Here is a 16,132-nt window from a genome sequence, read left to right as displayed (position 1 = left end):
TAGGACCAAACCAGATGCCCCTAACTCTGTGTCTCTAAACTTGTTTTTTGTCTCTAATCTGTCAGTACGTACATCTTAATTTGTTTATTAAATTGTTAGACTTCCTTTTTATCTAAAGATAGCATCTTCTAATTAAATAACTTTTAGATAATAAAACAAATAGACATAACTGCATGTCTGAACCAATGCAAAGTAATATATTCCTCAAAACTTTATTTACTGGACCAAGCTGCATTTCACTCAGACCACGTACAGAAATGCTCATTTTGAGCGCCTCTGATGATTTCATTTAAACATACTTTATTGTCAATTATTCTTCGTAAAATAACATTCAAAATGAGTCATCTGTGTATTTTAAATATAAAACATGAACAAAATTATGTCTGTCTGCAGTTCATTTTTATGTGAACACAATAATACACAACACCCATGAAAAGCTCTTTACTACAGCAGTTACTAAGCTGCAGAAGTACAACATGACTGAAGCAGGTATTTACATTTACAAAGCACCAGCAGATCAGCTGCTAATCCAGCCACACCAATTTGTCTCCAGTTTGATGATCGCGTTCTTCCCTGCTGCTGCATGTGATCCAGCTGCTTCTGATCCATGTTTCCACTGAGGATTATTGCATGTTTTCAGAATTAGTTTGATGCACAAAGAAAAAAACCCCAAAAGCACTCATATTTAGATCATCTTAGTTTGTTTCCTGTCAGCAGGAAGGCTTGAACCTTTCAGCAAAATGTTCAAAATCCAGCTTCAGCTACTTGGATTTAAGTCTCTCTTTGATCCACTTCTGCAGCTAGTCCTGGTACTGCCTCTCTGTGGCAGTGAAGTAATCCTCCAGCATGTTCTTCAGGTACTCAAACGTGGGTCTGTCTGCAGGTTTCTCCCTCCAGCATTCATGCATGATGTTATAAAGCTCATCAGGGCAGTCTTCTGGTTTGGGCATCCTGTAACCAGTCTCCAGGTTCTGGATAACCTCTGGGTTTGACATACCTGAACAACAAATATCAGGATTTATTATCAGTAAAAGACTAGTGACAGGAACAAATAAATTAATTAAAGGTCCTGCATTCCTTGAAGGAATGCATATCCCTGACAGCTGTCATGCCAGAGTTCAGGCTAAGACTTAATGATGAGAGGGGGCGGAGTTATAGCTGTTTTGAGCAAACCTAAATGAAGTTACGCAAAATCTTTTGCATTATTGCAAAATCTTGCAAGTATGTGTTGAGGATGACTCTCAGCTACTACCACACCAAATCTTATCTCAGTAGTTGTAAAACTGACTGAGTTGTAGCCATTTTTGTGTTTGATAATGTCGATTAGCTGGGGTGACCATCATGAATTGGGGTGACTCCAAATGTTAAAGAGTTATAGATCTACTTCTTATTATAACTTTCTGCAAGTTTCATTCAAATTTGTTAAATGAGATATTCAAATTTCATGAGATATTCTGCTAATCCTACAGAAAAATGGTCACATATAAAAACATTATAGTTCTTCACTAGTAAGTATTTACCTGGGTAAGGAATACGCCCATATGTTACTATTTCTGTGAGGAGAATCCCAAATGACCACACATCAGATTTTATGGAGAAAGTGCCATAGTTTATAGCTTCTGGTGCGGTCCATTTAATGGGGAACTTTGCACCTAGAAAAAACAAGAGGAAACTTGATATTTAGCAAGAAAAGACACACAAGAGCAACTCTGAGGTCAACTTTGAGTGAAAGCAAACCTGTTACCTTCTCTGGCCGTGTATTCGTTGTTCTCTATGAGCCTTGCAAGGCCGAAATCTGCAATCTTACACATGAGCTCATGAGAAACTAGAATATTTGCAGCTCGCAGGTCTCGATGGATGTAATTTTTCTTCTCGATAAACGCCATGCCGTCAGCCACCTGCAGAGGACAGCACATCATCAAACAAGCCCCTAAAAACAGAGACAATGATGAACCTGGCACTGCGTATTCATTGGAGAGACTACCCAAACCAGGGAGTTTACCACTTCCTGTAGGTTAATAACTTCTACCCTTTTACCCCCGATCTACACTCCACCGAGACATAGCTGTGCTCTTCTTTCTGACACAAAAAGCCGTGTTCTTTTCCCTTCGCTTGACTTATTCGCTGTCTGTGTTTCTGTTTCAGTCAAATACTATGTGACTCATTTCAAAACATGGACCTAATGAAGGAGGAAACAGGAATGTGTCATGATGCCAGAAGTGACAGAAAGCTGATGAGTTCCTCCGAATTTACCACTTACAATTCCTTTTTGTCTGTGTGTCCAACTTCCTACAGCTGTGAAGTTTTTCTTTGAGCACATTTCAGGTGCAAGAATGTGTCATGTATGTGTCACAGGGTGGGCTGTCCTCGTCAGAAACTTGACATGTACTTGTATAGGCTTGTGTGTTTTTACACTCATATAGCTAACAATTATCTGAGGAAAAAATTGACATTCATCCATTTTAAGCTTTTAAACATAATCCATCACATGATGCTTGGAGGTACTTTGATCACAAATGCTATCAACTCATGAAGACTTTTTCTGTAAAGTGTTCACCACATAGATCTGCATAAAGTATAGGTCTTTGCAGCGAGCTGTGAACGCGTCTGAGTGTTTGTCGACTGCATCGTTTGTCATGTCTGTCTTCCTGTGGTTGATTTTGTAATTCCCACACCCACAATACTCTATACAGTCAAAGTTATTTGACATGTAAGAGTTTAAGACGTCAAATTCCTCAATAATATTTACAAAATGGTTCTTGTGTATTAAGTTTTACTTTTAAATTAGTTTATCTCAGGCTTAGCTTTGAGTTCAAATTATTCATGAGGAAAAAGCAAAATGTAATATAAAAACTTTCTACCTCCCAAACACCTTTAAAGCTCACATCCTGTTCTCAGTTTTAGACTTAATGCATCACCTCTTTGTTAACTTTATAGTTTAACTGAATAAATAACTCAGAACTTAGTGTGCAGGCAAAATTCTAACCTAATCGGCATCATATGTTCAGTTTCAGGTACTCTCATCATCTTAATCCCTATATTTCAGCTTATAGTTTGCACCCTTGTGAAAAGTTTAACAAAAAAAAAGGTCAAATTTTGGTGAATTTGTTCACTCAAGTAGAACGTTTTTTATTTGTGCCACAGAGTCTAGACTGAAATTAATCCAAACACACGTGCATTCCTGCACACATACACGTTGTGTCTGCACATATTACAAGATTAGTGCTGATCGTAAGCCTCATTACAACAGCTGCTTGTTTATTACCCAGAAGAATCAGGTTCGGAGAAGAGGAAATGAAAGAACGAACAAACAAATGGGAATCTGATAAAGTGAGTGAAAGGAGTCATTTAGGAGTAAAAAAAAAGAGAAATCTTGCCTGAGCTGACATGTCTATCAGAGTGTTCATGGGCAGACTGCTTCCCTCCTGTGTTTTCAGGTAGTCCACCAGGCTGCCTGTAGAAAACAACATCCAGGTTTTTCATTAAAGAACTGGTACATTTTAAACTAGATTACCATCAGTATTTCATATCACTAATGCATACTGTATCTGTGGTTTGCCTATATGTGTTTTTGTCTCTCTGTCAATCTGTGTTTGCAACAATCTTTTTGCCTTTTACATTTCCATTAAGATGTACTCTTTAGTTAAGTGTGCAGTTGATGTTATACAGACGGAGACTACGGTATCTCTCCATGTTTCTCCAAGTAAGTTTTAAGCTCTTATGTGGTTATTTCTTTAGAATAAGTACCAACTTTCTCAGGACATCACCACTTTGTACAACAAACTGAATCAACAGTGAAAGGTGGTGGTGATTCCAAAATGACTTCTAACAAAAATACCTTTATCAAAATACAAATGACATTTTTAACTTGATGACACTGAAGGGACAAAAATAAACTGTGCCCAGAATAGCAGCTCAAATCAGTGAACATGTCAGTTTGAGGAAGTAAACAGAACATTTGTTAAGTTAATGCTGACTTTCTCGCAGCTAATCAAACCCACAGAATAATACCTCCAAAAGCAGCGGAAATACTTGAAGGAAAATAATTGTGCCAGTGGTTTTTCCTCTTCTATTTAAGTCCAGGAGATTACGTTTGAAGTCTAAAACCCAGAGCAACGCTCTTTGTCAAGGCCACAAAGAAAAGCCAGAAAGGCGTGCCTGTTATTTTCCTTCTTTCTTGTCTTCGATAATGCTAAAAAAATGGGGCACAAACTGTAAAAGATGGGAACTCTAGTCATTCTTTCTCTCAACCACAGAAGCAACAATTGTGTCCTGTCCACGCATGAATCAAAGATTCAAAGAGACAAAGAGTCAGCCTGATGCAGAAACACTGCTGCCGGTTCACAGACGATAACACAAAGACACGCCTTTCACTCCGGCTCTAAAGCTGCTGTTGTGTTTGTGACAGCATCTCTGTGGATTTTGTATTCTCACTCACACTGTGCAGAATTATAAACACTTTTGAGGTTAAAGTAAAACAGATATAAGATTGCTATCATCTGAATGTAGGTTTTTAGGCACACTGTCGTGTGCTATCATACTTACAGCTGCTGCTATGGATTCATTTTATTACCACAAGTCACGCATAATTGTTTTATGAGATGAGAAGACATTTTTAAAAAAGGAAGTGACAGGATGCTGAACAAATTACATTGTAAAATCTACAGCGTTTTTCTTTTCTTTTTTTATTTTATAGCTGCAGTAAATTGTGTGAAATGCAACCTCTGGAAAGGAGCCAGGCATCAACCTTTTAAACAATGCCACAACTATTCACTGTCCCCTATTTTAACACCCTTCATCTCAGACCGGCCAAGGAAAACTTCCCCTCGGCCCGTAAACACGGCTAACCTGGCTGGAGGGGTCCGGAAAAGGAGTGAAAGTTCATGTTTGTTTTGAAACATTTCAGCACATCGCAGGGAACAACAAGGGAGGCTGACGAGGGGAGGCTGGAAACAGCCAGGCCACCTCAGAGTACAGACTGTAGCTCTAACAGGAGCTTTCATGTCCAATTATAGGCAATGATTACAGTTTATAGCTCGTATTTGAGGTCACGTAGCAAAGACAAAAAAAAAAGGGAGAGTCTGCTGTGAAGGTGGGATGAAAAGACATTAAGTTGATTCAACAGAATCACTGAAGTGGAGCATTTATGTGAAAAGCCCATGACTCATTAAACTCATGGCTCTGCCCAGCCTTTTGTTCAAACTCGCACTCGGAGTCTGATAACAGATCGCCGCGTTAAATCCAGAACATCTATGACACATGTGCTAACAGAAATAATTAATGCAGGCAGGCTCAGACTTATTTTAGTTGACTGAACTCACTTGAAAAGAAGCTGGCATCATTACCCAATGATATGGGAAATAAACTTTAGGTTAAAGAAAAAAGAAAAACCTGTTTCTGCCTACCATTCTCCATGTACTCTGTGACGATAAAGATGGGCTCCTGGGTGACGACGGCGAAGAGGCGGACGAGGTGACGATGCTGCAGGTTCTTCATCATGTTGGCTTCTGCCATGAAGGCTTCCACTGACATTGTGCCTATCTTTAGATTCTTAATAGCCACCTTTCTGTCGTTGTTGTAGACACCTGAAATGTTTAAATGCCACAGGAAGAACATGAATATTTATACACCAGCGGTGATTTGCCCATTTGTTATTTTACTTACATTGTGAAAACGTTTTGTTAGAAACAATATGCATTAAACACAAATCATACAAAGAAAATCTGGAACTATTTTCATAATAATTTATGTCATATCTGTTTATTTGTGTGAAACGTTAATTCTGGTCTAATATGAAACCCATTCTCTGATCTTGAGATGAGACAAACTTTTTTTTTTTTTAAATCAAGAAATGGAACTTTGTTATCACAAACTGCCTGGAAACCAATTTAATTTTAAACATATTTTGAAAGTTGCAGCAAAGTAAATACACTTTTTAAAAGCAGAAATCCAATTTTCAGCTAAATAAACTTAACACAGAATGTTTTTTCTGTATGGCATTTTTAGTTTCCAGCTTTGCTTAAAAGCTTCACCTTTCCAATAAACCAGCTGACACAAAACGGTTTCACATGTTCACGTGTTTCCTGTAAAAGCAGAATGAAGCTCACAAGCCTTTAAAACTTCATCATTCTGTATCTGAATTAAACTAAATAAAGAAATAACTGAATGTAAAATTAGTATCCACCTTTGAGTTCTGAAGGTGTCAACAACAGGTTTATTTTTAAATATATATTTATCCACTGTATTTTCAAATTTTCCAGGAAATTACAGCCTTGTTTATTTTAGCATACTGACAGAATTACATCGTTGTGTTCCTGTTACAGATATAGCCTAGTATCTGTTCAAGTAATGCAGTACATATTACGCAAAACTGTGTACAGAGCGTTCTTTCTTCAGTACACAAATGTATGCCAATTCATCAGGCGGTTATTTCCTTTCTTGTGTTCCAAAAAGGCAGGCATGCTAATCATAAATGGATCAAACCTGCACTTCACTAATAACAGTTTCCATGACTTTCATGCAAACAGAATCTCCGGAACACTGACAGTCACTCAGATCACCTCAACCAAAACCGTAACCAACCAGTTTTTCCTTTCATTCACCTAAAGCGTCTCTCATCATGCATGAAGCAGAGAGATGTGGGGAAACAAATCTTTATCTGCCATTCAAAGCATTCTTTTCTTCTCCTTTTTCTGCCATGGATATGTTTTTTTAATTCTAATACAATAATGTGGTTATTCCCATGTTAACCAGAAGCAGAAAATGCTTCATAGCTGTTGACCGATGTTTGGATGAGGACGGGGAAACAAACACACACACTGCATGCAAGACAAGACTGCAAATAGAAAGTGGCAGTGAAATGAGGACAAGTTTAGCTTTTGTCCAGGGGTTTGTTTGGGAGGTTAAATGGTGCAGGCAAATGAGGATGGAAAATCGAGGGAAAATTACCCCTGCAGTTCAATAATAATGAGGTTGTGGCCTAACCAAAATGCTTGTGATCAAAACTTCTAGCCTTTTTGTTTAACTTTTCATCCCATAATCACATTCATGAAAGTATTCTTAGGAGACAAATCCTCAGATCCATAATCTCTGCAGAAAGTTAGATTTTCAGTTGGAGCGGTGTTGCGTATTAGGGTTAATACCACACATCATTCTTTCGTTAACCAGTCCAAACAAGCCTACAATTAGGACGTCGCTTAGGAAACTCTTCTGCACACGCTGCAGAAAAACCCTGGCTTCTGGCAGGCACACTGTCTAGCTTGCAACCAGACCGGGCATTTGGGTTTTTCACATGTGAAAAACTCCTGAGTACAGAAGTCAGCACTCAGACAAATAGGAAAACAGCTCACCCATCCAGACTTCTCCGAACTGGCCGGCTCCAAGCCTGCGCTCCAGCTTCAGGGACTCGCGGGGAATCTCCCACTCGTCCTGCCACCAGGGTTTCTGCGGTGCCCTGGACTGGCATGGCTTCACCAGGACTGTGCACAACCCATCTGCTTCACCTGAACAAAATTGAAAACATAAATAATCACGATTTCAAAAAGGTTGGGATGTGAAAGAAAACTGAATGCAAGGATTTCCAAATTTCAGAAACCCATATTTTATTCACAATGAAACAGAGTAAACATCAAATGTTTAAACCACAAAAGGTTTTAGAAAAAAAACAAGATATTTTTAATTTTTATGGCAGCAACACATCTTAAAAAGGTTGGGATGGGGCAAAAAAAGGTTGTAAAAGTAATTTGCAAAAATAAGAAACAGCTGGAGGAACATTTTGCAACTAATTAGGTTGAATGGCAACAGGACTGTAAGAAGACTGGGTATAAAAAAGTATTTTAAAGAGGCTGAATCTCATAAAAGTAAAGATGGGCAAATGCTGCTTAAAGCTCTATCAGATATACGTGAACACCATCCGGAAACTTTTCTGGACCAAAGCTCATTTAAAATGAAATGAGACAAAGTGGAAATTCTTTTGGAAATTCCAGACACCAATTCAAAAGAGGAGAGAGACCATTCGGCCTGTTATGAATATACAGTCCAAAAACCTGCCTCTCTGATGGTATGGGGGTGCATTAGTGCCTATGGCAGCTTACACATCTGGAAAGGCACCATCAATGCAGAACAGTATATACATGCTTTAGAACAACATATGCTCCCATCCAGCTGAAGGCCCTGCATAGTTCAGCAAGACAAAGAGAGCTGTACACACGTGAGTAATGCTGGACCAGCTCCTTCAGTGAGTTAAAGGAGATCTTGGCTGTGACGTAGAAGCCGCCGTTGTCCAGGTTGCGGATCCTGTAGTGCTTCACCTCCTCGCCTGTGTTGTGGTCCAAATCTCTGACTGATAAAGAGTATGACCCTGGAAACACAAGAAAGGGAGACGCACAGATGTTATAACCCGAAAAGTCTAGAAGGACAAGTTTTTATTTGGGAGCAAATGTCCAGACAGTCGTACCACCAGGTTTTACAGTTTAGCTCAGTTTTAGAGGCACAGAAAAATTAAATATAATAGTGTTTAGAGGTCAAACTGTTGGGGTGTTAAAAAAGTCATTTTGTTGTGTTTAATTATAACTACAAACATCACCCCTAATTTATGACCTACATGAGATACTTTCCACATTTTGTGCCACATACCCAGTTAAAAAATTGAATCAGTCACATGCAGGTCTCAACAAGTATTTTAGATCTTCAGCAGGAAAACAAAAGTGAAATAAAAAGGTGAGGCAAACTAGGAAACAGGAAGTGGCTATAAGGCTATAAATAAGGACTGAAGAAGACATACAGTAAGCCCATCAAGTGCAATATATTACTCGTTCTGGTTATAATGTGAAACAATTTTACAACATGTTCTAGAGAGCATTTCACCTTTGGATGTCTCACTCTCTCGAATCAGGAAGGAACCCTGCGTGTTCCCCGGAGCGAGGAGGAGCCTCATGGCATCGTTTCTAGAAATGTTCGTAAAGAACCACCTGCAGCACAAGCACACGATAAGCTTCACTCTCTGAGTTAAACCACTTCCCTTCCCTCAGGGACACGGCACTTGAAACGAGATGGCGTTCCGACGTGTTTCCTGTGTGACGTACGGTTCAGTCTCCATGGTGGTCATCGCAATGAAGTTGTATGGGATGTAGCCCCGCTGGCCTGAGGTGAGGGACTCAGCCATGTACCACTCTGGGTCATCCCTGGAAAAAAAAAACAGAAGAGACAGCAACAATATCGTCAGTCTGTTTATATTTTGATGTTGCCTCAAAGCAACTTGGACTGGATTCACCTTCAGGACATTAAACTGGCACAACTACACTGATTCTTTGCAGTTTACGTGCATGAAATGAACCACATCACACTGGGTAGATGGAAAAATCTGCATCCGATTCAGAGGAAAATATATGCCCTCTAATTTTTAATCTTTGCCACATTATACACTCCTTTGAAGCACAACAAAATAAAAGCTGATCTTAAAATTTTATTTCAAAGTCTTTTATGTTTGCTTTATTCAATAATAATCACCTATATTGTGTTAGTGAGTGTTGTAGAGACTTTTATAAATACAAGTCTGAACTTCAAGTTCAGTTTTACAAATTCTATTTTTAGTTATGGATCGTGACACTCAGTTTTATTTTTGCTACATCTTTCATCTGAGTACACTTTTACCTGTTAATTTTTATTGCATAGCCTTTAAAGAAAACCCCATTTTGCTGCTCAGAAGTCCTTTCAAGTCACTGAAAACACTTCACACTAGAGCAGAAAACATGAGAGTGAAACTCTCAACACTTAGGTTTGCAGGCAAACTTGAACATGTTGGGTGTCGAAGAACAGCTTTTGCATGCATCAACGTCAAACAATATCAGTTCATCCAAAAACAAAACAAAACAAACCCAAAAATTGTAAAAAAAAAAGTGAACAATGAGTATCCCAAACATAAGCACCGTTCTGCTGTCAGCCATGATTATTGTTAACATTTACTGGTAGCTTCAAATAAACCTTTATACAACAAAAACTGTCAAAAACAAAAATAAAATAATACCTTCCCCATCAGATCTCAGTTTGTCATTAAAGAACAACATTTATAAGAAGTATAACAAAATATGTATTATTATTATGCTTTTTATGACTTCAGAAGCAGAAAATTTCTTACTTGTAGTTTTCAAAAAAACAATCTTACTTTAACTCAACAAACCTAAGAATTTGAAGTAAACTCCAAAATTTTGAATTGCTCTGAAATTCTTGTTAAAACGTTCAGTAAAATTCAAAAGGTCTAAAAATTGTCGTCACAATTTTCAGAAATTCATTTCAAAGGAAAAGAAGAACCGATGCGCTAGGAAGATACGAGGAGACAAACAGATTCATGCATCCTGCCAATATGACATCTAAAGTAATTATATTTTAAAATTTTGCCACGCAGTATGACATATTTAACTTATATATAACTTGACTAATCTTTAACAAAATCAACTTTCAGTGGAATTTTTGTTACTTTCAGTCCCATCAGAAGTTTGGGTACCTCTTTGTTGGATCATGTGGCTCAACAATTTTTTTTTGTTTTTGTTTTTTGCATTTTGTTTAATTGCCTGCATTTTAGACAGACAGGAAACTTTGCGTGAGGTCATGATTTTGCTGCATCCTTGATCGGAAACATCTTCAGTTCATTATATTTAACCAGAACCACAATGTCACCAGAACAACCCATGACACATTGTTTTTTGCATTATTTTTAAATACATTTTACTTCTAAAAACACTGTTAGGATATTCCGAACAACATGCAAACATCCTACATCTTGAATTCAGCTTTGCGGACAAACATGAGTCAAACTCCTGTCATCGCAGAGGAGAAACGACTTTTCGTTTTTGTCATTTAAATGTGTTTTAAAAGCATCTCACTTGTTGATGATCTTGAGCTTGTCTCCTTTGTCAAAGCCCAGGTCCCCCTCATGTTTAGGTTCATAGCTGTATATGGCCACCCCAATGTTGTCTGGGAAAAAGAACAGGAGATTAAATGTTTTAGTTTGCTGAGAATATAAACAAGACTTTTTTCTCTTTCGATGTTCTCAGTTTCCATATATATATATAAAATGGAAAATTGAAGCTGTAATTGTCTGGACCCCCGCAGCATGAAATTATTAATGGTTACTGAAAATGAATAACATGGCAGAGAAATAACACCTACATGTAACTGAAATGCTTCAGTTCAAAGATTTCTTCGTACCTGAGGAACTTTTGTCAGATTTTTGGAGCTTTTAGTTTGCAAACTGTGCAGTCTTTATGAACTATATTTTGTTTCTAACTCTAAACACACTGAAAGGGGCACAGAAATCCAACTTTCAAAAAAGTTTTTTTTTCTCTTGAAATGGAAACGTCAAACTGAAAATACAGAATGCTGATGCAGGACATGCGAGGAAGGAGGCACCGGAAAAACATAAATCTGTTTATAATCATGGTTTGTCACTTTTTGCATGTAGTGGTTTGTCGAATGATGCCAACAGAGGACAAGTTCGTCGCTAATGAGACTTCATTAAACGCTCAGCAAATGGACAATACAAATGTGTCAACATCGGTCATCTGTTAACCAATGAGAAACTGGAACACATCAGACACAGCTCTCATTTTTGTCTGAGCAACAATGGAAATTTACATGGAAAATAGAAAATCAAAGGGAAATGGAAAATGCTATGCAAACAAATTATAAAATGGAATGATTAATTTGGAAGATTTAGAGTGACAGAACAGAGAAATGGGAGGATTTTCTCATTTAAAGCTTTTAGAAACATTATTTATGTTTCGTTATTTGATTCAACATTACGGTGTTTCCATGTCAGTGTTTTTCATTTATAGTATTCTTGATTCTGATTAAGCCCCCTGAAGCCCTTAAAAGAGAGACGTTGAGAGGCAGAGAAGGTCTTGTAGCAATTTGATCCAAAGGCCACGGGAGGGTTTAAAAAAAGGTATTGAATCTTGTTCAAAAGAAAAAAACAGCTTTATTCTGATGGCACCTTTTTAAGAAGTCAAACAAACAGGATTTACCTGCTAAAGGTGATGTTGGAGGCGTATACTGTGATCCGTACGGTATGAGCTCATCTGTATACTGGCAGGACAAGAGAAACAAAATTAAATCTTAATTTAATGTTCATCTTTGTCAAGAACAACATAAGATTCGAGCTATAAAAAATATTCACAATAGCAGTGCAGCTCTTGACGTTAATCGTAGGCAGTTTTGGTTCCTCTCACACAGGTGGTTCTCTCTTTAATTCTAATCTAAAACAACATATGAGTCAAAGCTAGGAAAGAAACACCACTGAGGGAATAGTTACACTCCTGTTTATTGCACACACACAAAAGACAACTTCCCTCACAGTTATTATGTAAGCTATTCAGCTAAAGCAGCCATTAGCAAGTTGTATTTTACGATGTTTACAGAAATGGCATAACAGAATGAGCTGTGGGGCTCGTTTCATGTTCACACCCGCACTGTGCTGCACTCGGCTCTTGTGTGTTTGTAGACATGAAGTGGTCATTTACGTTCCACCACAAAAGAGCAACCAAGAAGCCAAAGGTGTCACATATTTAAACACTGACACAAACATCGAAACTGGGCTCTTACTGGATTGCAGGCCTGGGGGGGGATGGGACAGTTGCAGTGTTCGCAGACTTCATCCAAGTTCTCGATCCATTCGATGTCCGAGTCCGAGCTGCAGGCGCATCCCATTTTTTTCTGCAATTTGGAAAACATTAGCTTTCAGAAACCACCTATTTCTGCTTTTATGCGCATTCAGAACTATTTGAAAAGTTTGTAAATTTACATACATGAAGACAACAGATGAAAAAAAGCAATTTAGTTTCCAAAAAACCCAAAGAATTACATGTAAAACTAAATATAGTTTACTTATTGAAATGTCCTTGTGGGTAAACATATGTAGGTAAAACAAAAACAGAGTTAAAAATTAGGGTTTCTGAACATAAAAACTTTATTAGCAATACTGATGTAAGCTCTTCAGTGACTTGACTTTAATACAGAGGGCCATGATGTTTGTTCTTAGAGATTTCGGGGAGTAAAAATGGTTCCTTAACCTGATTGAAGAGGTGATAAAGATAAATCATTGCTGCAAAGGGAAGAGTTTTGGATACATACTTTGTAAACAGCAGATTAAATGTGTCTTAAGAAAATTAAAATGTCTTTTTTTATTATTTATTCAGATCATCCTGTCATTTCAGTGTCGCTGGTAAGTTTTAAATTGATTATTCAATATTTTGTAAAGCTTTGTAATGTATATATTTATATTTCTTTTTATTATATACAGTATTTATATGATGGAGGATCTTCATCTCCATTTATGATACATTTTGTTTTGTTCTTTACGTGATTGTCTTACTTACAGATGTTTCTATTTATCCAATCAGGGTGGTAATAATTAATTATTCATATATAAGAGTTGGCTTCATGCGCTGGTTCTGGTATGCCCGTTCTTCCTCTTTTAACCGCGCACCCGGAAAAAGGTTTACACATCTGAGCTGTGTGCACCGATCACCTTCGTCGAAAGCTGCGGAGGGCCTTGACACAAGATGGAGGTTCAACGTTGATTGAAACTAAGAAATGAGGCTGTAACACCTGTGAATTAAAACATTAGACACACTTTTTGTGGCATTCAAACCTTCACACACGACAGCCTAATTAGGTCAAAGCTGACTTAGTTTTACTGCTGGTTTTAAGTCCTCATTCAGGCTTGAATGGTTCAGAAATTCCGATTTTTAATCTCGTACGATCCGCCTACTGCATGTTTTGTGTTATTTTAGACAAACCAGATTTCTCAAGCTCACTTGACTCCTTTTGGGCCTCTCGTGGAAGAGGGTCAGTGGGCTAATCGCCGCCGCCGTCTGTCCCAAAGGCTCAGAGTCGTGAGAACTCTTAAGATGTCTGACCTCCTACTACTAACAATCCACCAGTGCTGCAGAGAGAGCTCATGAATGAATCATAAGGGGAACACCAGGGTATGAAGAAGGTCTCCTACGCCTACAGAGAGTTACACAAGTCAGCACTTTCCAGTGAAGGGCTACCCTCTGCTATTTATTAAAAGCTGGAGGCCTTTCCAAACAAACATCTGATCATTTCTCATAAAGCACTGTGGTTATGAAGATAAGAACTACAAGAGTGTTTAAAAAAATTACGATATATAAAACAAAGTTTTACAAATTGACAAAAATGTGTTCATAACAAGACTGTTGTAGCATCAATAAGCTAAATACTGACAGTTCTGAGGACTCCCACTATCTCCTAATCATGTTTGTATGTAAATTTATAAACATAAGATGACTACAAATATTTTTTACTGGGTATTTTATGTGAACTAAAAGCATGGGGTTCATTTTTTTAATTTGTTTTAAAGGATAAGAATGAAAAATACAGACTTCTGTTGTCAGCAGTTTGTTTGTTATATCAATTTACCTTAAAATTTATAAAAAAAACAGCTGGTACAAACTTTCTGCTTAGAGTTTTATGTTTGAACTACACTATAAATGATTAATTTGCTGTTTTAACCGTAAAATTACTGTTCTTCACTGGTAAAGTAAGTTATTGTAGAGCTGTGGTTTTTACAGTAAAAACTAAAGGAAATATTTGGCTGTTGTAAATCAAAATACAACAAAGCTGAATTATTGTAATAAACATCAGTCGTCCATCTTGAAATAAAAGACTTCACAATTGAGGAGTAATATTTTATTTTATGTATTTTTTTGTTGTTTTTTTAGCTTGACTGTATTAAATCATATTGTTTTTATTATTTCCATGATATTTTGCATCAGTACTCAATACTGTAGTACACATGGAGTGTGGTTGTCTCACAACAGAGTTTAAAACTTCACTCAGATCAGCTCATCTCTCTGCTCTGACAACGAACACCTGCTTTATCCTTTTTAAGTGGTTAATTCAACAGCACCAGTTATTACTGTACAGTATTTAGTTTGATAACACTGATAGGTTAGTTTTACAGAAATTTTATTATGGAATGAAAACCATAGTAATTGCTGCCAATAATGTACTGTTATTTTAACAATAAACTGTTTACAGTGGATCTTAGCTGCCATATTATCTTCTGGTGTTGATGTCCTTCATCATATACGTGTCATTTTTCTCTACGCCTTTAAAACAGACGTAACTATCTAAATTAGGAGAGAAATGAAAATGTTCATAGCTTTTTATTTCTCTATGTTCTAAACTTTAACATTTAGCTCCAGAGGGATCACAAATATTCAAACTCACCTCTTGAAAAGTGAAATATCTCCTCAAGTGTCCAGTAATGTCAGATGTCAAAGGTCGCCATCGAGGTGTTCTTTTTCAGACATTTATTTGTTCTAAAGAGTTATTCACAAAAGGAGCAAGTGTTTCTCTTTCGAGCGCTTGGGTGTGAAGATGTCATCATCCGCCTCCCCTATTATAACTAAGTGTGCACACAGTGCTGATGTGGTGTCACTCACACACACAGACGCACGCTGTGGAGGAGCAACCCAGAGAGTTTCCTGTCGTTGAGATGTTGAGGGTTGCTCTGCAGGCTTTTAACAGGTGCTCTATGTGCAGCTGTGTGTGAGCAAAGGGGAACGTTACGGGCTCCGAGACAAAAGGGGTCAGAACGGCGTCGTTCCTGAACATGTTCCAGTGCAATTCAAAAAACAAAAAGGGCTTTACGGCTGAAAAACTGTGGTGAGGTAACACTTGTATATTTTTATCCTGGTTTGCACTTCATGACGTGGGAGTCACTGACCTTCTTCAGATGCTGCCGTGGTAGTGCTCGAATTAGAAGAATGAACACAGTATTTAAGGACCCATATGTTTCAAATCAGAAGTGATCATTTAATTTTTAATGCATGACATTAAGACGAGCGGCACACACAAGGCTGTAATGGCTATTTGTAGCAGATCTATTTCCTGAATTGCGGTTTCAAACTTTTGGTTTACTGTGAAGAACACTTGACTACGAGGCTCAAGCATGTGGTTTGTGTCTCTACATGGCTAGCATGTCATAAAAATAGACTTTGACCTTGATTTTTTTAATCTTAAGTCAAATCTTTAAACTAAAACTTGCAATACTAGCTGTAAGCATCGTCCTCACGGAGATGAGAATGTCAATGAAAGAAAGACTGAAATC

The 16,132-nt window shown here is 37.6% G+C and overlaps 1 protein-coding gene across 1 annotated transcript; it reads right to left on the bottom strand.

The window, feature by feature from the left end:
- Window positions 1–426: 426 nt before the first annotated feature.
- Window positions 427–15,520, bottom strand: lck (LCK proto-oncogene, Src family tyrosine kinase). Its single transcript, XM_017410293.3, has 13 exons — window positions 15,250–15,520; window positions 12,598–12,708; window positions 12,021–12,081; window positions 10,881–10,971; window positions 9,084–9,182; window positions 8,866–8,969; window positions 8,210–8,359; window positions 7,350–7,502; window positions 5,406–5,585; window positions 3,378–3,454; window positions 1,745–1,898; window positions 1,521–1,652; window positions 427–997 (listed from the first exon to the last, which is right to left on the bottom strand). Exons 2-13 carry the CDS (start codon window positions 12,700–12,702, stop codon window positions 801–803), a joined length of 1,503 nt encoding a protein of 500 aa, XP_017265782.1. The 5' UTR covers window positions 12,703–12,708; window positions 15,250–15,520; the 3' UTR covers window positions 427–800.
- Window positions 15,521–16,132: the final 612 nt, after the last annotated feature.

The sequence above is a fragment of the Kryptolebias marmoratus genome, linkage group LG10 (genome assembly GCF_001649575.2).
Source record: "Kryptolebias marmoratus isolate JLee-2015 linkage group LG10, ASM164957v2, whole genome shotgun sequence".
NCBI lineage: Eukaryota > Metazoa > Chordata > Actinopteri > Cyprinodontiformes > Rivulidae > Kryptolebias > Kryptolebias marmoratus.
This window is presented reverse-complemented; position numbering and strand designations above follow the sequence as displayed.